This window comes from Nannobrachium achirus (genome assembly GCF_963921795.1).
Source record: "Nannobrachium achirus genome assembly, chromosome: 4".
Lineage (NCBI taxonomy): Eukaryota > Metazoa > Chordata > Actinopteri > Myctophiformes > Myctophidae > Nannobrachium > Nannobrachium achirus.
In genome coordinates this window covers 41,789,972-41,815,822 of record NC_137813.1, presented here as the reverse complement: position 1 = coordinate 41,815,822, position 25,851 = coordinate 41,789,972, and the positions used below count along the sequence as shown (strand labels likewise).

Genomic DNA, 25,851 nt, shown 5'->3' with positions numbered 1-25,851 from the left:
GGATGCCTGGTTCAACTGGGTCAGACTTATTTTTTATATATATTGTTTACTCTGTGTGTGTGTGTGTGTGTGTGTGTGTGTGTGTGTGTGTGTGTGTGTGTGTGTGTGTGTGTGTGTGTGTGTGTGTGTGTGTGTGTGTGTGTGTGTGTGTGTGTGTGTGTGTGTGTGTGTGTTTTTATGGTTGGAGAGACAGTACATAGTGATACTAGTCTTTAAAAGGACAAACACTTGCCCGACTGATTCCCATAACTTCACATCATGGTTAAGAAGACTCTGTGATACAGACACAAAATAAACAGGCCTCCCAACATGCTTTGGAAGTGGCTAAAAATAGACGTGGCCTCTTTTACCAGCAACGAGGTCTACACGCAAAATCAGCCCCATTTTCACTTGATTTCCTGTAGACATTGATTATACGTTGACTGAATTGTACATAATTAAATACACATGTATACTAATATCAAGACACATGATCAGTCTCCAGCTGTTCCTGATGACTGGAAGGGGATAACAGCAACAGAATATTTACAACACAACAGCACAGTCTTTCCCCCAGGCATTTGGCTAACTAGGAGGTGATGATGGATTTTTGCATCTTAGCCGACCATCTGCGTCTTGATATTACAAGCTAGTTCTTTTACATACAATATCGGCTCAGCACATATTCAGCAGGCTATATGGAGCAGAGCTCTTAAGCCCAGTCCAGACCGAATATTTGCAGTTCAACGACTCGCAACCACTTGGAGCAGAATCCTAAAACAGTGGTGTGCAACTAGACAGTCCACTCACAGATTGACGTTTCTCCAGCAATAGGGCTGTCCATAAACTGGACAGTGACAGATGGTGACAAGACATAGGCTGTGTATGCGTTTGTGTGAGTGACAAACAATTTATGAAGAGAAGGCTTTCGCACAGCCATTCCCTCTCTAGCAGGTGCGTGGGTAACAAAACATTTAGGAGGAGATCTGACGAGAGTAGACAGATACAGATCTGTGTCTGTCTACTCTCGTCAGATCTCCTAAATGTGAGTGATAAACAAAAATGCACACACGGCGCCAGAAAGAGAGAGAGAAAGACGTCAGCCCAGTTTCTCTGCGATAAAATGTGTCAAATGTGTCATTCTTTTCGGGACTTTGTTGGAGTAGCTCCTTAAACTAGTGTTATATAAACATAGTTATTATTCCAAAAGGTTGATTAACAGGTCTTCTTTCTCCATTGTTTGGTTGATTACATCTGTGCAAGTATTGTAGGTGTTCCCACTAAGTATCAGTTAGGATTGGTTAAATGTTTGATAGATTCTGAAATGTTTTGCTTGAGATTGTAGAATCACTTGCGACGCAATGAGATAGCATGCGCCGACCTGCAACGGGGTGATTCAGGCCTAGGCCAGACGGAGCTGGATATTTCATATATCCCGGTTTTTCAGATATCCACATAGAAAAATATCTAGGTCCACACGACAAAGATATCTAGGTCTAAAATAATCTTGAGTCCCCAGACCTCCACTAGGGGGACAAGCACACACACAGTAAAGTCTTCAGAGATATCCGGGTTCCATGTCTACACGGATCCAGTGAATCGGATATTTTTCAATGTCTCCACTTATTTATCCGGTTTCAAAAATATCCAGCTTCGCAGCCAAAATATCCAGCTTTGTGTGGCTGCAAGCCCCAACCGCATAAAAAATGTCTAGCAAATGTCTAGCTTCAGAAATATCCAGCTCCGTGTAGCCGGCACCTCAGACCATTGCAACGGTTTCGTCACATGGCGATTCATTGGTCTGGACTGGGCTTTTTAAGACCGGAAGGCATTTGATTTGATTTGCTGCAGACGGCTGTGATTGGCTGGTTCTGTGGTTTAGCATCGGGTGGTGCAGAAAACAGAGCTGCATTTGTTTGGGCGGGTCTTAAACTCCAACCATCATTTCATTAGCACCGTCCCATTTGGCTCCCAGGCTCATTGGCTCAGTGGCGGTGGAGCAGAACCCTGGCACGTCTCCATGGAACTCCTGCCTGTTACATTCTTCCACTTCTCCACCCTCCCGTTTTATTTCCTGTCCTCTTCAACCCCCCCATGTCTCCTCTCCTCTCTCTATTTCCTGCTCTCTTCTCTTGTGCTCAGTTCTTAGTTTAGCTCTCCCCTGCACTGTCACCTCTGAAATGAATGATGTCAACATTGGCATTGCCTGTTGAGGTCATGTAGTCTGTTAAGAATTGGTTTTAGTTTTCCCGGAGTATTATAGTCTAGTCTACCCTCCCTTTTTCATCGTGTGGGATTCTATCCATACCCTCAACTCAAACCTCCAGACACTACATTTTATCATTTAATCAGCCCGTACAGTCGTGTATCATCCCTTTTGCTGGACCCCCACCCCCTCCTCCCCCAGCACACACACACACACACACACACACACACACACACACACACACACACACACACACACACACACACACCAGCAATAACATCTGTTCTCAATTTAAGGGATGATGAAGTCTACAATTGCTAACCCACCCACACACACGCACACACACGCACCCTCTCACAGACACAGTCGTTAAGACAATCTGTTTGTTATCCAAACACCACTACAGTGACTCTGTGACTTGAGGAAGGAGTTGTGGACGCTTGGGTTGGGTAGTATCTGGGTAGTTTCTGCTCATTACATGTGTAACACATACACATGAATTTTCATTTTGTTCTTCTCACCATTGGAGAGGGTCTCCCTATACTAAAGGAAAGAAAGAGAAAACAGAGAAAGACTTTGCACACTTTGCTGTAGCTTTGTCTTACCACTGTTGGTAGGAGTAGGCAATCTGGACTTGAATATCTCACTTTACGAGTTGGGAGTCCGTTAAAGGGAAACCTGCCACTCTGGAATTTCACTCACCTCTGACACAAATTGTAAATCTTTGGACACTGTGCGGAAGTTCATGTAAATGCTAGTGTAGATTTTGATCACCGTTCAGTTTCCTTTCCTCTGGTCTACAATACTTCCCTATGGCAGTTGTATATACTGTAAGGGTCCCACACAGTGATGAATGGAGCATTGAAATATGAACCGTGTGTACTGGTGAGATTCGCAGGCCTGCAGAATGTCAAGCCTGTTTTGTCAGGGACATTTTGTGAGAGCACTGTCTTTTGTTCTTCTGTGCTGTTGCCCTGGCTTCAGTTAGTGGACATACTGTATATGGCATTAATTCCCCCATGTCTCGGGAAATGATCAGAGGATTCAGGATGCTGCTTCTTTCTGTGCTGTGTGATAAGTCGTGTAAGGAAATCAGGTTTACAACAGTAATGAGAGCCTTTATAGTGTCTGTGGTTGTTCGTCCTCTGAAACATCTCAAAGACAGCTCTGATGTGTGATTTTGTGTGGGTAGGAGGAGGCCTGTGTGGGTAGGAGGCCTGTGTAACAGTGGGCCTTTTGTTTTTGGTGGAGTCGCACCACTTTTTTTGTTTGTTTTTGTGTTGTTTTTTGCCCCTGGCATCACAGATGTTTGATTTATGTAAGTGTACTGCTCTGTGCTTAGACGGAGCCCTGTGGTGGTGCATGTCCAGTTGTTATGGAATTAATGGTCCTGTGTTACAAACCAGCAAGTGTGCTCAGTTTTTGGTAATCTACTTAGTCAGGAGCAGCAGACCCTAAGCACAATCACGCCATTACGTCACAGTGTGTGGGATAATCATCCAGGACATTATTATAATAATCTTCCTTTGCTTTCTCTCCTTCCTGTCGGCAGAGAAGGTTTTGGGGAATTTTGAATTCATAGCAATGTTGTCCCCTATTTTAAGTTTTCACTGTATTGACTTTGTTCTTATTCTTCTTTTTGTTCTTTTGCCCCTTTTATAGGTAAGGTTTGTTGGATTCCCTCTGTATGTCAGTATGTGCGCGCGCGTGTGTTTGTGTGTGGGTGTGTTTCTTTCTCCCACTCTGCGATTGACCTCAATGTAACACCCCCTCCCTTTTACAGTGTACTGTAGGCTAATGGCCTCTCAGCTTCTTCCTTTTCGCTTCATAAATCACTAAACCCTTATTTCAATGCGCTCAAGTGCAAAGTGCTTCGATTTGAACAAAGAACAAAAATCCATTTGAAATCAAGGTAGATTTAGTAAAGCCATGATTCCATCACATCCCATTAGAATCATCAGCTCCACGTCTTTTTAGATTTTTGTTTTTTCTCTGTGAGTGTCCGTGGCTGCTATCGGGGTTTCTGATTGGCTGTAACCACGGCTCAGACTTTGAATGGCTTGCAGAGTAGACAAGTTTCCCCCACCTTCTGCCTGTTTGCCTGTATCTACCTCCAAACCTGTGAAACTTGTGTGTATGTGTGTGGTTGTAACGTGGGACTGAAATGTGTGTGTGTGTGTGTGTGTTTGTCACTGACGGGGCCGTAAAGTCAACTTACAGGGAAAACCTCACGCCACCCCTCCGTACCCAATACATCTCTGTCCCCATGGTTACACACTCCCATCCTCCCCTGTTCCTTTCGATCCTCGTGCACAGCATGCTTGTCCCAGAGGTGCACTCCTGCCTGCCTCAACTGTGTCATACTCATCTGGGGCTTTAAGCAGTGTTGGAGGTCCATACGCTAAGGGGAATTCATTTACACCACATTGACGAGCAACACTCCAAATGAACGCACAGTTCACATTTATGCAGTAATTCACAGCAATGTATAACAAACTCTCTAAGCACTGCTCAAAGCCTGACCGGCCCTTTCCTCAGGTACTTCTATGTATGTGTTCACTACCCCAGGGGTAAGCATAGCCTGACAAAATGAGCTTGCTGGCTGTGGGCTAGTGAGGAAATGAAATGGATCTTGGGAGATCTGCTAAGCAGTCTGACAAGCGTCTGTGAGGCAAAAAAGGCTTGTAGGGGAGAATGGTTGTTGTGTCCAGTGGCATCCGTCGGCAGGGTCCAGATGATTGATTTGCATGTTCAAAACTAAAGCATGATCAATTCTCTGTACCAGATGCTCGTGTATACTGTAGATATGGAACATTCAAGTTATTAAACAATGCATTTGCCATGTTTTTCTTCAAGGAATGTTATATAGTCCAACCATCACCCAAAACAATTTACACCCAAGTACACACAACTGATTTTTGCTTTATACAGCAATTGAACATGGCCACGACTAAGTTTAACCTTGAAAAGGTGACTTGGATTTACTCTGTTAGAAGATTGGAGGGATGCACAGACAGTTCTACCTCTGCAAGCGAGAGGCAGATGAAGGTAGGCTAGACACCTGGGGATGGGGGACAGACAGACAGACGGGTGACGTGGTGAGAGGGAATCCCTGTAAGATTCTAGGCCAGAGTGAATAATAGGAGAGGGAGGGGGGTGGGGGCCTCTGACGCCCCCCGTCTAATCAACCCTCTACACACCCAAGCCCCCCACCCCCCCATCCTACCTACTCCCACTCCAAACCCCACCCTTACCTTCTCTATGTGCCTCAATCTTCCTGCTTAACCAATTGGTGTTTCTTTTTTACAGTGATTTGATCCTGCCCATGTTGTGCTGATGGTAAACTTAGTGGTAAATGTTATTTTTTCCCCCCAATTGAAAATTTATTTTTATTATGATTTATATCTGTTTTAGTTTTTCCCATTTTCTTATTTTTCTTTTTGTTGTTCTCCCGTCATCAGAGCACCAATGCTACATAGGCTTCCTCTCTCTCTCTGTACTAGTGGTCATTCTGCTGCTTGTATATTATCATACATATACATTACTCTTATAGAACGTTGCCATTTTGTTTGTTTTCAGTTTTTTCTTTTTTTTTCTATCTTTTCTTCCTTATACCTTGTGATTCACACCCTGTGATTTAGATGCACTTGTTTTCGTCCAGTCCCTTTCTTTTCCACTGGAATGGGTAATGCTGAAAGTATTGTCACTGTGTTTAAAGATGGTGATAGTTCTGGGATGACTGTAATTGTTTATTGATTATTTAATTCCAGGCCCGTCCTGTGACTCATCCCCCTGTCGTTCACGGTGAAACAATGTCCACTTGTGAACATGCAGTGGTCTGTCCGTGGGCTGGCCGAATAGTCCACCCTCTTTATCGTTGGTGCTCCTCTACAGTTGCCAGGGAAATGGCAGAAAGACATGTCTACCAGTAGATAGTCTGCAGACAGCAGTATCACACATAAGCATCTTCTCTTCAGTCAGACAAGGCTTCTCAGTAATCACACGTCAGCAGATTTTAGTATTAGCTTTCAGGTAAAAAAGAAGAGCTATCCAGCGGACAGACACTGCAGTGGGAATGTGAGTCCAGGCAGGCCATTAGATGATATGATACCTCATGCAGCTATAACCTAACAGTCATCATTATGCCATTGGGCTGTGAATGCAAAATTGCACGAGAACAGTATGGGGAAGCTGCCAGTTTTTTAACAAAATTTGGTTTTCATGCCATGGGCTAGGAATTAATTGGACGCACACTTTTGTTGTGATTGGGATATTTGGGCATACATATAGTCACGGTTCCCTTTTCGCGCCTAAATGGATTGCATGTTGTCACTTGTCGCCTTCTTATTCGTGCAGAGTATAATTTTGAAATAAATTGTAAAGAATGTGAGGCAAGACTTTTGTTCAGTAAAAAAAAAGGCTAATTTATTTAAGGCAACATTGTTAGAGTCTAAAGAAGTGGACAGTTACATTTACTGTAAGTCAAGTTTCACATTGTGGGATCAGTTGGTTCCAAGCCCAGTGCCTTAACTACCGTAGAATTAGCTTGCTCTAGATATATTCCATATGCCCAATGGTATAAACCGCCTGTAAAAACTGATTTATGGAAAATGCCAAACATTAGCATGAGTGAGGAAAAAAAAGAAGAAAAAAAAAAAAAACTGAAACCAAACCAAATTAATTATTGGTATCCATAACATTAAACGGCGTATCTGGCTGGCAACAGCTGCAGCAGATTAGTTCAAATTCTGTTTTGTGCCTTTTTGTTTTGAGAACCCTTGTCTGTCTGTCCGTCCGTCTCTGTCCACCCCCCACCCCACCCCACCCCTGGTGTAACAGGTAAGTATTCCCATCCCTTGCACTGTCACCATGGCGATTCCTGGCCTGTGACCTCACTCTGCTGTAGTACAGTGCTTGTGTCCTTTTTTACTCTCTCTCTGCTTCGTTTGGCTGATTATGAGTGGATTAAGCAATTCTGTGTCAATCTCCAAAGTAGTTTTTGATTTTGACTCAAACATTTTATTTAATCCTTTCCGTTTCATTCTGTTTTTGTTCTGTTTTTTCTAAAGTTAATTTCCTTTCTCGTATAGCTCTTTTCACAGCTTACGTAACATAGCATAAGCAGACAAGGGGCAGAGAGGACAGTTTTTCAGCACCCGGCTGTGATGAGGATAGGGGGACCCTCTGTGTGTATGGGGGTGGAGGGGAACAAGCCCGGCCCCGTGTGGGACAGTGAAAGGGGCTTGTGTGGGTCATGCGGCCACGGGGCGCTTCAGAGAGAGGCGATGCGTCAGACTGTCGTCATGGCTGCTGTCGCAGTGCCTCTCGGTACGGCGCTGCAGCAGCAGCTGTGTCAGCCCCCCCGCAGTCCCTCAGGCTGTAGCGTCCTTGATAAACTTGGCATTCTGGTTTAACAGGACAGCAGCAATGAAAAGGGGGGCGGGGGGAGAGAAAGAAGAGACAAGACCGATGTTAAACAAAGCCTGGTTGAAACAGGCTTTACATACAGTGATGGGCTGGCTTAATGAACTCGATCCCTGTCTCATACCCTCCTGTCCCTCTGTGGCTCCTCACTTCTCTCTCCCGTCCTGACGGCAAAGCTCATCTCTGAATGACCCTGTTGGCCTGCGCTTGACTTTATTTCACCAGGAATAGAATAGCTACACAGCCCGTTTTGACTATTTAAGAATGAGAACATTATCCAGCCAGATTCTATAAGACAGGGAGGCCAGATTAGTTGTGCTTACCTGGTGGCTGGAGTAAGCTGTGAGAATGGCTGGTGTTTGGTTCACTGTAGCTTTCTGGTCTCTTTGCACTTCAAGGCAAAATTCTCTAACCCCAGCACCCTATGCTCTAAAAGCAGGCTGTCCCCGAACCAACTCCCCAGGCTCAAAAGCTCACCTCGCCCTCTCTCTGTCTCCTCCCCTCTAGGACGCACCGACCCAGTGCCTATCATCCTCAAATATGACGTCATGGGGATGGGACGAATGGAGATGGAGGTGACAAACTTTGCATGTTCATGTTATTTTGTGGTGTTTGTGTTACACTGTAGGTCATGTGCTGTTATGTTTAGAGCTCAACCTATATAGTGGTTTGGATGATATATCAGTCAAGTTATTTGGCTTTTTTTGACAGCATCTGCAACTATGCAGACGATTTTTAAAACATGTAAAAAATATACATTCTCACAATGCATCGCAATGCAACGTGTTGTGAACGGTGGTTAAAGAAAATAAAAGTTCTGTTTCTTTATATTTTATATATACCTGTTTTCTTGTTAGTTGTATAATTAAAAGGAAATGTTTTATAGTTTATTAGTTTATTATACGTATATACATATATACATCTATTATTTGTGTTAATTTCTATTGATGTGTTTGCTTGTAAGTTTAATGTTCTTAAATATAAACTTGGGTCTAGTTGTGTTATACACACTCTGAAGATACTTACACTATTCACAGCTAGACCTTATACAGAACTTTTGAATGTTTCTTGTATAGCTGGACTATGCAGAGGATGCCACAGAGAAGAGAAGGGTCCTCGAGGTGGAGAAGGAGGATACAGAAGAGCTACGTCAGAAGTACAAGGTAAGCCTCCTCTGCTGTTACTCAGATATGTCGATGTCAAGACTGTGCTTCCAATGCTCGTTGAAGTGACAGGTCTCTTCCAGCCCACTCTTCTGTCCAGTTATTCCTTAAAACATTGTCCTCTGCTTATGACTCATAGTTCACTGTTGTTTAGATGCTGCCATTGAGTCACTCATTGCAGTCTAATCATCCTTGGAGATGATTTGTCCAAGGCACAGTGTTTTCTCTCTCCTTGCTATTCTCTTTACTTTTTATCCCCCCAGCCCCCTGGTGCGGATTCTCAATTTTTGATCACTTCCTCATGGGAGCTGAGGTCATCTTACATTGCAAATAAGTCGCATATTGTCGCTGTCTGGAAGTCTGGAATTTTTTGATGTTTTTGCGTAATTGAATGTCCTATTTTATAATTTGCAAAAGTAAAACATTTTAGAGATTTTGCACATTTAGGATATGAACCAAGACAAATCCCTTTGGTTTTATTGTTCAGTGTTTATACAGTATGTGAATTACATATGGATGGAAGTGTGGGTATGTGTGATGTGCGCCACAACCTCCATCTGTACTTGTAATGATTTGTATAGAGACAGCTGGCAAATGACTGCAGTGTATTCCCAGGTGATTAGTCAAGCATAAGCAGTCAATGGAGGCACACTGACACTCTGAATCCTTAAGGAATTCAATGAAGGTGGGGTTTGATCAGGCCTAGGGTCAGTACATTACAGTGCCATGCATTACAAATGTTTCCACAGGCGCAACAACAATGGCAAAGCAAAGACTGCTTATAATTCTAATGAAAATAGTGCCACAATAACCGATTGTTGCTTCTCCTACTCTGTAACAGGACCAGGTGGAAAAGGAAAAAGCCATTGCCAAGGCTCTGGAGGACCTGAGAGCCAATTTCTACTGTGAGCTGTGTGACAAACAGTACACCAAACACCAGGAGTTTGACAACCACATCAACTCCTACGACCATGCTCATAAGCAGGTGACGCATCACTTGTCCAATCCTTTACAGTCTACCCACACACATGCAGGTGTACTTTAGTTTCAATGCTAGAACTAAGAGATGTTAATGATTTCAGTGGAGCGCACTGCCAGGCTGGGTGCCTATCTAGGACTTTTGTCATCCATGATGTATGACTCCATGTTTTGGTAAAGTTTAAAATAATAGAAATACTAAAATTAAAGTTAGATATTTCAAAAACTATTTAATAAATGCGATGAGCTAATTCCTTGGCCAACTAGCAGAGTGGCACAAGAAATGTCGTGCTGATCAGTCCGGCGGTTTACAAACGGGTGAAAAAACAATATCTCCTCTTTTGGCTTCAGCGTGGCAGAGATAAAAATGAGGGTGGCCAGATATTTGTCTGGCATTTTGTTCTGGAGTATAGTGGCATTTTTCTTCTTCTTTGTATCTAATTTTTGTACTCTTTCTTGTTCCATCTGTCTCTTTCTTTTACTTCCTGTGCTTTCTGTGCTGCAGAGGCTCAAAGAGCTGAAGCAGAGGGAGTATGCAAGGAACGTGTCTTCCCGTTCCCGGAAAGGTGGCAAGAAGCAAGAGAAGATGCTGCGTCGCTTGCACGAGTTGGCTGAGCAAAGGAAACAGCAGGACTGGTAATAATATTTGATTTAATTCCATTCCATTGTGTTTTTGTTTTTCCATTTTATGTGAGCTTCTAGTGCCCTCTGCTGGTAGGATGTTAGAGTAGAAGTGCTGTTGACAGCTCTCTGCAGCTTGGTTTTAAAATGCCTCCAAAGCAACATAACAGAATAAACAGCAAATGTGATGAAGGACAATCAGTTAAATAGTAGGGTCTCAACCTGAGGTTCTGTGACCATCCTCTGGGAAGGATGGTTTGATGATTGATTTGACCTCTATGGACACTTTATAAAAGATTTAGCTCCCAGGTCCCTCGCAGAAATGCCAGCAAAATGTTTGACAGCTAGGGTAATTTTCAGTCTCATTCACTTACAATACACTACACTATAAAGGCAAAAATGACTCCCAAAAAATCTGCTTTAAGTGGGATGTGAGGGGTAAAAATAGGGGTGTTTAATTATTCTGAATCCATTGGAAGCATTTGTTTTGCATGAAAAACATTCCTTGGACTACGAACGGCCAACAAATCTATGGTGTAGTGATGAGTCATCAATTTTCACAGTCTTTTGGGGTCCATTCCTTGGGCTTTTGGGGCCCAAGGAATGTTTTCATGCAAAACAAATGCTTCCAATGGATTCAGAGTAATTAAACACCCCTATTTTGACCCCTCACATCCCACTTAAAGCAGATATTTTGGGAGTCATTTTTGCCTTTATATTGTAGTGTATAGTAAGTGAATGAGACTGACAATTACCCTAGCTGTCAAACATTTTGCTGGCATTTCTGCGAGGGAAATGGGGTCTAAATCTTTTATAAAGGGTCCATAGAGGTCAAATCAATCATCAAACCATCCTTCCCAGAGGATGGTCACAGAACCTCAGGTTGAGACCCTACTATGTGTCTGACCTTATTAGCCAGCACACACTTCAGATATGTATGACATGTATGTCCTCATGTTTTGTGATATTCACATTTCAGAATTTATTTCATTCCACAACTTTACAGTTTGTTACTTCACAAGTTAAAAATGTCTTGCTGTCACCACAGTAGGAATTTTGTCTTTATCATTAATGAAAGTTGGTTGTTCAAGATGCTGTAGTTTAGACATCAGTTATAAATATCAGTCACATGTGGAAACCCAGGGGGCCAGTTATCCAGATTTAACATGAAACAAACTAAACTAAAGGATCCTACGATTGTCCGCTAGTGTCGCTATTTTCCCCCTGGCTGGTACCAAAAGGAATATGTTCTCCATACATTTTCTCTTATTTTACATTAGATTGTCTTACCTTAATAAACATAGTAACACATACTTTATTGTTCTGTCGCTAGTTTAAAGTCTCCTTTCAATCACCATACCGCGTTTTGTGCATTTATTATTTTATAATTGATGTTAAAGCTGAGTATGCTCATATAGACTGTAGAAAATAGGTCCCGGCCTCCTTCTTCTTCTTCTGCTTTATTTTCGGCAGGCTCAACGCATTTCCCCAAGTATCCCTGTGGTTGCACGTGACCGTTAGCAGCCAATAGCATTCCTCTGGTACCATTAAAACAATGATGGTAGCACCCATGCAAGGGCAAAAAGATAGAAACCAATGGGTCACGTGACGGTTCCCACTGTCCATATTTTTTACGATCTATGGTGGAAACTTAAATATATGCTTATCATCTCATTGTCATTCCTTTTTTTGTTGCAGTACTCCAGGAAGTGGTCCCATGTTCAAAACAACCACTGTGGCTGTGGACGGAGAAGGAGAGAAGCCAGAAGAGGGCGACAGCACAGTGTTGGAGAGTGCTGTTCAGCCTCTGACAGATAGTCCCATGGATGGCTCCTCTGGAGATAGAAGTGGCCAGGCCTCCCCTAGGCCAGGCCCCACCATCAGTTTCTCCCTGGGGAAGAGAAACGCCTCCTCTCCGACACCCCCTGGAGCGTCCAAAGTCAGCGTGTCCTTTTCCTTTGCCAAGAAAGCGCCAGTGAAGTTGGAGACTGCAGCTGCTGTGTTTGCAGACCTCGGGGAGGAGGCCACAGAGGAGGAGGAGGGACAGGAGGGTGAAAAGGAGAAGGCAGAGGAGGTGCCAGTTTCCAACACAGAAAGCCCCAAGGGAGAAACTGGACCAAGTGACGAAGGTGAAGCTGGGACTGTGACAGGAACAGAAGAGGTGCAGCCAGATGATGGTGCCTCTTTAGCCTCCACGCTCAACAAACTGAAGATGATGATGAAGAAAGAGGAGGGTTATGCCGGACAGGAGCCAGAGTACTACCACTACATTCCTCCTGCTCACTGTCGTGTAAAGCCCCACTTCCAGTTTCTGCTGTTCATGAAGGCCACCGACCAGTGTGAGATTAAAGTGGATGAAGAGGACATGGAGGAAGGGCAGGATGAAAAGAAGTGTGAGGACGATTCTGAGCCGGCAGATTCCAATGTTACTGAGTCTAAGACTGAGAAGGAGGTGGAAAAGGTCACTGTCCCGGAGCCAGCGCCACCGTCGACTAAAGTGAAGGCAGAGGAGGCTTCTCCCTGTGCAGTGGAGAGCACTGCCTCATTACCACCTGCTCCTGCTCCCGCTCCCATAGCAGAAGTAGAGAGCAAGAAAGACGTACCGGATACCAACCTTGGCCCTAAAATACCCACAGGTCCCTTCTTCCCTGTGCTGGGCAAAGACGAAACCACCACCCTGCAGTGGCCCAGCGAGTTGCTGGAGTTTACAAAGGCTCAGCCCTCCCTCTCTTACAGCTGCAATCCTCTCTACTTTGACTTCAAGTTATCCCGCAATAAAGGAGCTCGTGGCGGGAAGGCATCAAAGTCCTCCAAATCTTGTGAAGAAGGCACAGCGAAGGAAGCAGAGGTGGCCGTCTCATCGTCTGAGATGGACACAGCCACCAACCCAGGGCCAAGTACCGAAAAAGATCAACCCAGCTTGAAGAAAGAGCCTGACCCAAACCCAACGGACGGCGATGAGCAGAAGCAAGCAACTAGTGGCAGCACTGGCAAGAAAAAGAAGAAGAAAAAGAAGCACAAGAAGTCCTCTAAGCACTCGAAACGCAAAGGAAAAGACAAGGGAACGGTGGAGGATGGGCAGACGGAAGCTGAGGTAGCTGGAGAAAAACCCAAGAAGAAGAAAAAACACAAACGAAAGAAGACTAAAAACAAGGTGCCGGATCACGATGAAGAAGCGGCAAGTAATGAGAAGGAGAAAGCCAAAACACCAAAGGTGGAAGATAAAGCAGTTGCCTCCTCTGTTCAGACAACTGGAGCCTCTGGAAGTACAGCAGTAGAACCTGGGAAGAGGAAACGTCCTGCCAAGGAAGTGCCTTCCAAGTCTGGGACAGAAGAGGGGAGAGATGGAAAAGGTTCTGACAGCAAGTCCAATGTTGCAGAGGAGCACAATGGCACCAAGAAACAGAAGACTGAGCCCAGTGCACCTCCCAGTGCCTCCTGCTCCAGTTCAGCCCAGAAAAGTCCTGGTCCAGGCAGACCCCCCAGCAGTGAGAGTGAAGAAGAAGGTGGTTCTACTGCCCAACGCCGCCACCGCAGGTCCAGTCCCCGGGAGCAGCGGCGCCACCACAGTGAGGACTCGGGTCGCTCATGCAGCCGCTCATCAAGGCACGGAGAAAGACGGGGCAGCAGCCGGCGCCGCCACCGTGGCCAAGCGTCCCGTAGCCGCTCATACTCCAGCAGCTCTGAGCGCTCCTCAGGGGGCAGCAGTGCCTACAGCCACCGTAGCCGCAGCTACTCTGACAGCTACAGTGACTACAGCAACGAGGGCCGCCGGCGGAGGCACTCCAAACGCTCATCAGATTCCGAGTACGAGCGCAGGGGTAGCCGGGGACGGCGGCGGCGATCACGGAGACGTGAGTACTCCTCCTCTTCCTCAGATGACTCGCGCTCACGTTCACGCAGCCACAGTCGCAGAAAACGGCATCGACGGCATCACCGGAGCAGTTCTAGGAGTTCCAGCAGCAGAAGCCGCAGTAGTAGCGGCAGATCTTGGAGACGCAGCTACAGCCGGAGCCACAGCTCCGCCAGCCGCTCCTCCAGTTCCACCAAGGGCTCACCCCACCGCCATGGCACAAGGAGCCGCGCAGACAGCGACACACGACACAGAGACTTCAACCGCTCACGCATTTATCGCTCTCAGTCTCCCCGTTCGGCTTCATCACGGATCACCAGTCGAAACAGCCACTCGTCCATTTTGCAGGGCCTGCGGGTGGCTGGTTCTCGAGATGCAGGGGAACAAAGAAACTCTCTGACTGCTCGACAGCTGCTGGAGAAGGTCCAGTCTAAGAAAGGCTCTGATGACCCTTCCTCAGTGACAAAGATGGGCAACAAGATTAAAGACCCACCACAGGGATACTTTGGTCCCAAACTGCCCCCTCTTCTGGGAAACAAAGCCATGCTGCCGCTTTTTGGTAAACTACAAGCGGGGAAGAAACCTCCCATAATTCCCTTGACAAGACCTGATGAGGGCGAGAAGTCAGGAGCAGGGAAAGGCACTGAGGCTGAAAGAGAAATAATCCTAGTAGAGCCAATTAGAGAGTTTCCCCCACCACCGCCACCCCCTGCCCCACCAGTCCAACAGAAGGTTGAGGAGGCCCCTCAAAACTCAGTGGTACAAGAAGAGGCACATCACCCCAGCTCTGAAACCCAGGTACATCATGAACCTCTACCATTGTTTGAGCAAGAGCCAGCCATGCTGATGCCCCAGTACCAAGCAGAGGCTGGACAGGACCCCACCCAGAACCCCATAATGGAGTCACTCATGCCCAACATGCAGCAGCAGCAGCAGCAGCCTCCCATGCATGCCTACCCTGCTTACCCCCCACCCAGCCTTGAGGAAGAGTGCATGGAGGCTGAGGATGATGGCCTGGCTCCTCTGGAGAGTCACCCGATCACCTTCACTCAAGAAGAGATGGAGAAGTACGGTAAGCTGCAGCAGGCAGCCCAGCAGCACATACAGCAGCAGCTGCTCGCCAAGCAGGTGAAGAACTTTCCCTCTGTGGCGGCGGCACAGGCAGCAGCAGCCGCTGCTGCCAACGCCAACCACCTCGCCCCTGCTCCCCCTCCCCCCACCATGCAGCAGATCCACATCCAGCAGCCGGCGGTGTCTATGGCACAAGCCACCTCCATTACCACAGTACAACACGCCATCATGCAGCACCACGCAGCCACTGCTGCAGCCATGGGCATCCACCCGGCACACGCCCACCACCCCCACCCTGCCCATGCACAGCTAACCCAGGTACACCACATTCCCCAGCACCACCTTACCCCCATCTCTCTGTCTCACCTGGGCCACTCTTTAGGTCACCAACTGGGACACCAACTGGGTCATGCAGGGCTGCAAGGTCATGCAGGGTTGATCCCAGCCCACTTTCTCTCTGGCCAGCCCATACACATTATCCCAGCCTCTGCACTTCACAACACCTCCTTTGCTCTCCACCATCTCCCACATGCAGCCCTCATGCAGTACCCAACACTCTTCGCGCCCCGGCCGTCGCATTCGCAAGCTGCTGCAGCGGCAGCCCTCCAGCTCCACCCACTCCTACACCCAATCTTCTCAGGGCAGGACCTCCAACATCCTCCTAACCATGGCTCCTGAGGAGTGGTTGCGAGTGAAACGAGTGCATCCACAGCAGTCAGCCAGATGGGTTGCTTAGCCTAACAGGTTTGGTTGGGACTTCTGTAGTGCAGGTTTTAAAAGAGGCCTTGTCACAGAAGTGTGCAGGCAGTGGCTAGTAGGGAGCACGGCGCTTGCCACCAAACCACCCATGGACTGGGCTTATACAATACATCCAGAGATAGCCACCCAGTGGTGCTGCCTCTGCAGAGGTCGGTACTTAAACTAATATTTTATTCTGGCTGACATTTTTACACTGACCCCTCATAATGGAAATGCTTTGCCCTTAAGTTTTTACACAGGGTGGGGATCAAAAGAGACCTCATGAACTTTTGCATATATTAACAGACTGCAGGACACCCATGGGAATGGGAAGCCAGTTAAACAAACCACTGGAGTATTTTCTTTTCCACAGTTGAATATGATTGTTGTTTTCAATGTTCTTACTTGTTTCTTACAGCCAAAGAGACACAGTGGCTGAAGCCATAAAGCAGAATCCTGTGGGAAGGTTGAGGTGGGGTGGACGTGGGGTCGTTAACTTGAAAGAAACTGCTTTGACTCTGTAATGTAACCTGGTTGCTTTAGAGAGCCCGACTTATTTTGTACTTTGAATTTGTTACGTTCTCACCATGACTACTTGCTCTCTATTGGATCGTTGGTCTCAATAATCAATTTGTGATGCAGTAAATTGTACATTATATCAGTGTGTAATGTGAAGAGTCCCATGAATATGACACCCATATAAAGTTTATGAAAAGGTCCCCATATAAGTTTTTGAAAGAGTCGCATAAAAAAAACAAGCAATGTGAGCAATGGGAGTTGCTTGGAAGCAAAGGTCATGTTCCAAGTGGTGAATGAGTTGCACTGAAATCTGTACAACAAGATGCTGCTTTTGCATCGTGTAACAATATGATTGTAGTATACTGCAATAATTGTATTTTTTGTTTTTAAATTATTTTCCCAAAATGTTCTTCAAAAGAAGTTTTCTTTTTGTGTAATTTTGTAAATAAAATTGCTGTAGTTAAACCCAATAACATTCTAGTGGTTGAAGCTACTGTTTTAAAAGTAGAAATGAGGAATAATAACTTTGAAGAGAATTTAACAAATGCATGTGTAATTCATCAAGGTTACTTCTACATTATCCTGACTACAAAAGCCTGGGATGGCAAGGGATTTTGTTCTGTAAAACAGTGGCAACTGTCAACTTTTTTTTTTAAGCAGCTACTGTCTACATTTTGCTTAAAACTTACTATGCTTCAATAAATAAACTTGTTCACAACGTCTCGGTTTTTCATAATGTAACGCTAATGGGAAAAGTTGATTATAATTAACAACACAAAATGTTTTACTTAAATAAAAGTATCAATACCACAGTGTAGAAATACTGTTACAAGTACATGTCTGGAATAAAAAATGTATTTGAGTCAAATGTAGTTAAAGTACCAGAAGTAAAAGTACTCATTGTGCAGAATGTCCTGTTTCAAGTTTTCAAATGTATAAAATCTTTTGAAAATATATCTAAGCATTGCGAGCTTGTTGATTGGCTATTTTCAAATGGCCAAAATGTGTATAGGGCTGAGGTGGGTAATGTATGTTTTGTAATCCAAATCTACAAAGTAACTAAAGTTTTCATGTAGAAGTATAATATTTGGATCTGAGATGTAGTGTAGAAGTAAAGGTATAGGAAATGCTAATACCTTAAAATGTACTGTACAGTACATATTTACTTTACACCACTGAAATTACTTCAACAGTGACCTGGTTGAAATTACTTCAACAGTGACCTGGTTGAAGACTGTTAAGTCACTAGATGGTGCCAGAGGTGCCTTAAATGTACTTCTGGAAGCCATAAATCTAGAAGTGCATGTTAACATTTAGGGAATGGGCTGTAAATCTGATGCTGGAGCTTTCCTCTTTTCCATACAAACTTGGGAACACCACAGGAGTTGGGCAGATTTGGGCTAGAGACCCTCAAGTGCTAAGTTTACAGTAATTCTGTGAACAATGGGAGGGAAAGCCCTTGCCAGAGTTGCTGTAAATCTTAACTTCACACTGTACGATGGACTGATGTATATGCAATCTATAGAGATTTATTGAAGTGAAAGCCTTGCCTCAATCATAACAAACATACACAAAACACATTGCTTTTTTTTATTCAATTAATAATTAAAACACTCACATAGTGAGATTAGATTTAGCATAAATCCCAGAGAAACGGTAAAACATTTAATTGTATCAAACAGTATGGAAAACAACAGCTAAATAATACTTTTTCTTGTTGCTTATGTCATCTCTGGTATATTAGCTGTCATACAGTATGAAATAACATTTAAGGAGTATTAACATGACAAGTCAAAAAATGAATTTCCACAGAGCCTTAAGATTTCTAGTAACTGCTCAATTCTGTCAAGGTTAAACATCTATTGCGGAGTGATGAAATGCAAGTTGAGAATTAGTTCAAACAGAATAAGCAGCAAGCCATCTCAAATATTGCCCTTCTCATGTCATCAATACAATTTCCATTTTCTCAAGACACTACATAGCCTACCATATATAGCAGAGAGACCCAATGCTTTCACAGTTTCAGGTTGGTTTTAATGAAGGACTTGATTATTGATGTGAGGCAGTGGTATGCAATGGTGGCAACAGTTTGCAGATAGTTCAGTGAACGAGTTGGATTGGGAGTGGAATGAATTACTGTGCATCCTCAACCACGTTTTGCAGGTGTCAGAAAAGGTTGACACATCAGATGATGGCACAGTTTATAAAATAAAATCTGGACTTTTACAATTGTCACGAAATGTCTGAATCCAGTACACTTCCTTAAAAAAGAACTCGCTGTCACAGTTCACAAGTCATAGAGACTGGTATGTAAAAGTCCCAGACTGACTGAAAAGCTGTAAAAGAATAGTGGTCAGCCCAGGTACCTGATGACCAGGAACATGAACACGCACGTCAGCAACATGCCTCCAATCATAATCAACTTATCCTGTGTGGCCCGCCTCTCTATCAGCCTCATGACCGTATTAGACAACCCCAACATGTTGGCCACGTCCAGCATCTTCTTATGGGTCCCCTGTGTAAAGGCAACATAACATTGTTTTTTATTGAATACATTCACAAAATATATATATATATATATTTTAGAATAGAATGCATTGTCTTCAACAGGGGGGGGGGGTCCGGGACCCCTAGGGGGTCCTCAGAGTTACTACAGGGAGTCCTCCAAATCTTTGAGTGATAGAAACTTTTATATTAACCACTTAAACCCTAGTGTCCATACTCTGAGAACTTTAGCCAAAAATAGTCCCTCTGTACTGCTCATCAGACACACCCTGATAAGAGGAGACCTGAAGCAAAACCAGGAAGGCTGTACTCCTCCTCCCTGGAAACATGTACTCATGTTCTAGAAGAGTGCACATCACTGACAAACACACCATGGTGACTGAAGTTGAAAGCGGGTTGGGGTTTAATCAAGTATTATTCAGGGAAAGGTTTTGCGTTTCTTTCAGAATACTGCTGTGCTCTGCTATACTTGATTCTCTGACAACTCACTGCTTGTGCCCCACAGTGATTTTCCTGTCCTGCATACAGGGTTCCCACACATCTTTACCAATTAATTTCCAAAACTTTTCCAGAATATTTAACCCAATTTCCAGGACTATATAACAATAATTCAGCTCAATAACAGGTCGCTTACTCCGATGCACAATGCCCAAAGACAGGTAGTGTATGCCAGTGGTTCTCAACCTTTTCAGGCCATGACCCCCAAAATAATCATGTTTTAACTGGGGACCCCCCCCCCACCCTGACGAGCACTAAGAGTAGAGGAATTTTGTATCACACGGTTCTATTGTGAAAATAGCAGATCTACGGCGTTGTGAGCATGTAGATCGGCTATTTTCACAATTTCTGCCTCTAATATTTGACAATTTGGCCAATGTTTCATTTGTCATTTCAGAGGCATTAACAAAATCAATAACCAAAGACAATGCACAGCTATTTTTTCCAGGACCTTCCAGGACCCTTGATCAATTCCAAAACCTTTCCAGTACTGGACAAATATTTTTCAAATTTCAAAATATTTCCAGGAATGTCATGACCGTGGGAACCCTGTGTACGTGGAGACCAAATGCTCTCACCTTCAGTGTGCCTCTCTGATCTCTGAGGCCGTTGAGGATCCCACTGCCACTGCCCAGAAGGTCATCCATGCCTCGGTGTGCGTTGTGCAAGTTGCTGTTAAACTGTAAGGTTTCATCTATGGGTATGGAGGTTTCTGCATCCTGCTTGGACAAAAACAAACATGCTGTAACAGCAACATAATATGAAAAAACAAAATGAGAACTTTGCAGACACCTCCAACCCGTGAACACAGTAACACACCGACAGGTGTCAGGTGTTTGTTTAACTGCCTGGCAAAACCAGAGGCACCTCTACCCCACCGAGACACTCCGACAATTATGTTAATATATGTATTATGTTCGATTACTAAGTGTTGCATTCATATGCACCAAGGTTATAATAGTTTTGGATTTTTCCATTAGTTTTTATTAGTTTTGAGGTTTTGTTTTCAATTACAGTTTAGTTTTAATTAGTTTTTAAAGTGAGGTTGCAAGTTTCGTTTCGTTTTTATTTTTTGAAAATGCTTAGTTTTAGTTTAGTTTTTATTAGTTTTAGTGTTAGTTTTAGTCTTTTACGTAATATTGGATATTTGTCAGGGGTGAGAGTAAAAAAGCTCCAGAAAAAGTATTGTCTAATAAAGAAAATCAACAAAACATCATATTGTTGAGAGTGGCAGGAATGTTGAGAAATACAACTTCTCTCTTTGATCTCACCAACTGGTGTTTTTTATTTTTTATTTCCACAAAAGACGAAAACTAAGGAGATTTTCTCTATAATTTTAGTTTATTTTAGTTAGTTTTGTAAACACACAATATAATTTCAGTTAGTTTTCATTTTTTTAAAAAGCTTAGTTTTTATTTTTATTTCAGTTAACTAAAACGTTTTTTAGTTAGTTTTCGTTTACTATAATAACCTTGATATGCACCAGTCACTTGCTTGTTTTACCAGACAATTATATTTTTAGAAGGCAATAGGACGTTGATGTGATGCCAATGCCATGTTTACAGGCTCTACTGGCTTGTAGATCAGACAAACCTACCAGCCATGACTGGATCGCCTGGAATTGATTATTTTCCTCACAGCAAATCAATGGTGTCTGGAAAGGACATCAATCACACTTACATTGGTAGTGAAGGTTCTGTTCATGAGCTCCTCCCTCTCCCTCTCCTGGGCCTCTCTGTTGTAGCGTCGGTGCTGGAAGTTTCGTAGGCCTGTGTTAAGGTGTTGAACATCGTACTTGAGCTGGTCTACGCGCCTGAAGTGTGCAAAAAGATACCACCACTCACTCACCTTTGATATGTCACAAAATATAGAAAACTGTTACAAATACACATACTTTCAATTTTGTCAAAAGAGTTAGAATACTCATTTTGTCTTAAGTTAGGACACCTTTTACAATGTCACTTATGTCTTTGCTGTTTTCACTAAAAGTAAAAGTATTTGTAATTTATTTTTTTGCTTAATCCAAAACAGTGCATCGTCTGCCCTGGCTGGAATTAACTAGAAACACCTGAAGACCTACACCGCCGTCCACCTGCCTCCACCCTGTCTTTTGCGTCATTTGTGCTTGGTTCTCCCCTGCGGCCCAGCAAAGAGCCATCCTGAGATCACAGGAGCGCTGTTGAGATGGGGTGTTGCGTGTCCCCTGGGGCCTGTTTATCCAGATCAGAAATGACGCTTTGTCCAATGCAGCAAGAATGCTGGTGATGACGCGGCATCCAGGGGAAATGTTTTCATAGAGCCATGTCGCCACAGGGCACTAGACGGCTGTCTGTCTCATCTCCTACCTAGTACCTACACCTTTCCATTGCCTTTATAAGATACTAGAGGCTCTGCCATACACAGCCGCACACCTAAGTTTCACCACCGATCCTATTGCCCATATATGGAGAATTGGAGATCTCTGTATCTTCTTCTTCTTTCGTGTATCATCGTCCTTGATGATTGGTTGACGACATTTTATTTCACAAGATTTCTTGTTACTTAGGGGAGGCCATGGGGCTGGCTGTCGTCTTCTCCCCCTTGCTGACGTTATCTGTCAGTCCTTGTCCCTTTTGTGCCCATATATGGAGCTGACTGATTGGTTTGGGTCTGATGCCATGACAACAAATTGAGGTTAGACAACACTCTCCATATTTGGGCCTAGCTGCATTGGGAACATAATGGCTGAGTCAAAGTGACATGATTTCAATATAAGTTGAATCACCCCACCAACTTGGACCATGTCCATTGTCCATACTCACAATTTTGCGTTCTGCCGACGATTTGGTGGTTCTTTACTCGCCAGGATCTCAAGACGCTCTAGTTGATTGAAGATTTGGTCGATCCTTGCTCGCAACTCATTCTCCAGCACTTTTATGAAGAGGAGACAAAATCCCAGAAGTGAATACAAAAAGAAAACATACTAATGTCATATCAGTGTGGCCTGTGAAGCCTGTATTTCCTCTAGCCCACACATTCAGTTGGATTAAAGTACATGAGTTAGTCATAACTAAGGCTAATGGGTCTGGATCTAGAACAAAATGACAATGCAAATATGCGTAATCCCTAAATAAAAAGGCAAATGAGATCATCATATCCATCATCATCTTACACCCCTCATTAAATGTGGAGATCCCTGACAATAGCGTATTCAAAAAGGTGGGAGAACAAGGCTTATGGAAAACCTTTATCTAACGATTTTAAAGCTCCGGATTGAAGTGCACAACTTTGGCCCCCACTCCCCATTCTCATCAGCCAGTTTTTTGGGCCTACGCTGTAACACCCTTCCGAGCTGTTAACATGCGAGCTGAAGTCATTGTCGGGGAGCAGCAGCGGTGGCTCCCACCATTATCTGGAAGAAGCCGTCGCAGCTATCCCCACCCCACAGCTTCCTGTCCTGGCACCAGCCTGGCTCAGTGCAGATCCTTCAGGCACCCACCAACCACGCGAAACAATCAAGCCACCACACACTGGCTCACACGGTGACACACCCACTTTTTCAGGCTCTACACATGCTGTAAAAAGGAAAATATATCGTTCCCTTTTTTTTCCCCCCTTGAAAACAGCACCGCTCATCTGCCAGTAGACTTGGGTGAGATGCTGGAGCCACAAGGAAACCAAATGAACAACTAAAGGGAGTCTCTGCACTCAAAACGGTGCAAAATCAGATCTATTCGTTTTTTGTATCAGTTTTGAGTGTACGGTGTCTCCCTTTAATTGTTCATGTGTTGCCTTTTATAAAGTCAACCAAATTCCAGAATGTGTAAGTGTGTATGGCAGAAAGTCAAAATATGAGATCAGAGAGGTAGAGGAGTATCCATAAGGATGAAGACTTGGCAACACACACACACACACACACACACACACACACACACACACACACACACACACACACACACACACACACAAGTCTCATGCTTGACATCAGGTCTTTTTGGGACCACCTCGACTAGACACTGCTATACAACAGGTGTGTGAATGGTTTGTGTTTTTACTCACAGTGAACAGACTCTCGGTCCGTTGACTCCAGACTCCCCATATGAGACTGAACCTCCTGGATCTGCCTAATGGAACACAGTGGACAATCAGGGAATGTGTATGTGATAACATTCTATCTATTGAAACATTTCACGTGGTGTTTCCAAACGCTATTTAAAATGTATTTGTCAGAAATATGACGCCCAAAACCGTAACCGTTATTTAACTTGACTGACAGCTGGATTCTATGAGGATGCATCTGTCAGTTTGTCAAGTTAACAATACATGTATTTTGAGACATGTTAATTAGACATTTATTTGCAGAACAGAGTTATTTTAAGCAATGTAACGTTAACATTACAGTTTATTACTAATTAATAGGCATCGTTAAAGTGTGACTATTAGTGAGCTAGCTCCACATGCCATTAACGACAGTCATTTAACCTAATGTATAAAGTTTGAACCCAAGACAGGCACACTCACTTGTTTGTCTGGTGGTAAAGTGTCTCCATTTCAGCGTTTTGCCTCAGCCTTTCCCCTCTGGTCTTTACTGTGAAATAATAAGCCCTTACAGCTAGCTAGTAGCTATTTAGCTGCCTAGCAGGGCACAGGGCAGTGTACACGTCATCATCTGAAAGGTTTGTATACGGAAGTTGTATGGACTACATCCGACTACATCCCATTGTCTGGAGGGATGATAGTGTTGTGAATGGCTACTGCCTGACAACAAAGCAGCCAATCTCAGACAGTGCAATGTGCTGTGCTCTTTAGACTGGGATCTGTTCACTTTGCAGGTTGCTGATCCGGTCTAGATCTGGAGCGGATACGGAAATGGTTGGTACATCACATGTATGCTCATGTAGAAAGCTGGTAGGCGAGGTTAATGCCCATGTATGTATGTTTGTGTGTGTGTGTGTGCAAATGACCTGAGTAGGCGGGCTCTAGACCAGATTGGGGCACTGAGCAGCTTTCAACAAGCACTGTGGAAAGCCTGGTGCCTGATCTCCATATATGGGCATTAAATTAGGCACGCACAGACAGAGACAGACAGACAGACAGACAGACAGACAGACAGACAGACAGACAGATTGCTAACCTCGTGGTGGTGACACGAGGTTAGCAATCTGTCTGTCTGTCTGTCTGTCTGTCTGTCTGTCTGTCTGTCTGTCTGTCTCTGTCTGTGCGTGCCTAATTTAATGCCCATATATGGAGATCAGATCCCTGTGTGCCTGTGTCTTTCTGCCTGTCTGTGCCCCCTTTTGAATGTAGGGAATATTATTCAATGTTTAGATAGGCCTATCTGATATTTATTTGATCAGACCTGCACCCATTCAATGTCAAACTCCACGTTAGAATCATTGAAGAATACATATTCCTGATTCTGGTGACTGATATTGTCCTAAATACTTATTTATTACATTAATATTTTCTGTAGTGTGCATATATACAGTATGTATGTATAAATATTTTTATTTTACATGACAAAAAGCAATACCAAACTGTTAAAGAGAATATTTTCTGTAATGATGCATCAAAGAGTCATGTAAGTCCATATGTCATGTCCATGCATGAAATAATAACAATTTTAACAAATTAATGAACTAAATTATTAATTAACAAAAAATTAAGGTCTCTCCGTTCATTAGGACAATATAAGTCACCAAAAGCATTGGCATGTTTTCAATGAGTTCTAAACGTGGAGTTTGAAGTTGAATGGGCTTAAAAGTAATATCAAATGCCTAAATATTGTATCAAGCAACTTAAAAACAGTCTGGGGTGCACTCAGAAGTCTGAGTATAGGTATAGAAAATTACCACAGAAATGTTTAAGTGAAATGCCCATTTAAGGTCAGTCATGCTGCATTGATAGTAAAGCACAAACATTTGACACATACCCACTATCCATGTAACGCCCAGGATTCGAACCTGGGTCTCCCATGTGGAAATCTAACCACTAGACCAAAGGGACATCCCTGTGGACCAGGGGAGATACAAGACTTTTGAGGCCATCAGGCTGAGACTGTGAGTCACTCTGCTACACTCATTTGATGCTAAACTACCAAAACAAAATGTATCATTTTATTTTGCTGTAGGCTATGTGCTTTTAAGTGAATTGACGGAGCCCTATTACCCTATTGACGGAGCCCTATTACCCTTAAGCCGAATCACTGACAATTGTGCTCTCTGATAGCATAAATCCCTTTTCCCCTACCAAGACACGTTTTGAGAGAGGCATAGAATTGTCTGGTGACAAGTAGACATTTGACAGGAAAGACTTCA

At 43.9% G+C, this 25,851-nt stretch overlaps 2 protein-coding genes across 4 annotated transcripts in view; one reads left to right on the top strand and one right to left on the bottom strand.

The window, feature by feature from the left end:
* The window catches only part of gpatch8 (G patch domain containing 8), a 37,223-nt gene extending 19,890 nt beyond the window's left edge, over window positions 1-17,333 (top strand). The window contains exons 2-7 of one of the 3 annotated variants that reach the window (XM_080723714.1): window positions 5,495-5,536; window positions 8,117-8,184; window positions 8,686-8,772; window positions 9,614-9,757; window positions 10,256-10,386; window positions 12,070-17,332. In XM_080723714.1, the coding sequence (XP_080579840.1) occupies window positions 8,158-8,184; window positions 8,686-8,772; window positions 9,614-9,757; window positions 10,256-10,386; window positions 12,070-15,973 (4,293 nt within the window). In that variant the 5' untranslated portion in view covers window positions 5,495-5,536; window positions 8,117-8,157 and the 3' untranslated portion in view covers window positions 15,974-17,332. Of the gene's footprint in view, window positions 1-5,494; window positions 5,537-8,116; window positions 8,185-8,685; window positions 8,773-9,613; window positions 9,758-10,255; window positions 10,387-12,069 lie in introns of all 3 variants that reach the window. The other 2 variants (XM_080723712.1, XM_080723713.1) reach the window with 2 other exon arrangements.
* A 795-nt stretch (window positions 17,334-18,128) lies between these two features.
* gosr2 (golgi SNAP receptor complex member 2) lies at window positions 18,129-24,192 on the bottom strand. The gene is made up of 6 exons (XM_080724400.1): window positions 24,056-24,192; window positions 23,594-23,658; window positions 22,357-22,465; window positions 21,236-21,368; window positions 20,134-20,274; window positions 18,129-19,067 (listed from the first exon to the last, which is right to left on the bottom strand). The coding sequence occupies exons 1-6, from the start codon at window positions 24,082-24,084 to the stop codon at window positions 18,906-18,908; spliced, it is 639 nt and encodes a 212-aa protein (XP_080580526.1). The 5' UTR covers window positions 24,085-24,192; the 3' UTR covers window positions 18,129-18,905.
* Between the last annotated feature and the right edge of the window lie 1,659 nt (window positions 24,193-25,851).

Excerpts from the sequence above, each read along its gene's own strand:
- gosr2 (XM_080724400.1), bottom strand. The coding sequence starts at position 24,084 with ATGGAGACACTTTACCACCAGACAAACAA. Across the intron at positions 22,466-23,593 it reads GGACCGAGAGTCTGTTCACT|TGCTGGAGAATGAGTTGCGA; the intron begins GTGAGTAAAAAC and ends TCTTCATAAAAG. Across the intron at positions 21,369-22,356 it reads CGTCGGCAGAACGCAAAATT|GCGCGTAGACCAGCTCAAGT; the intron begins GTGAGTATGGAC and ends TGCACACTTCAG.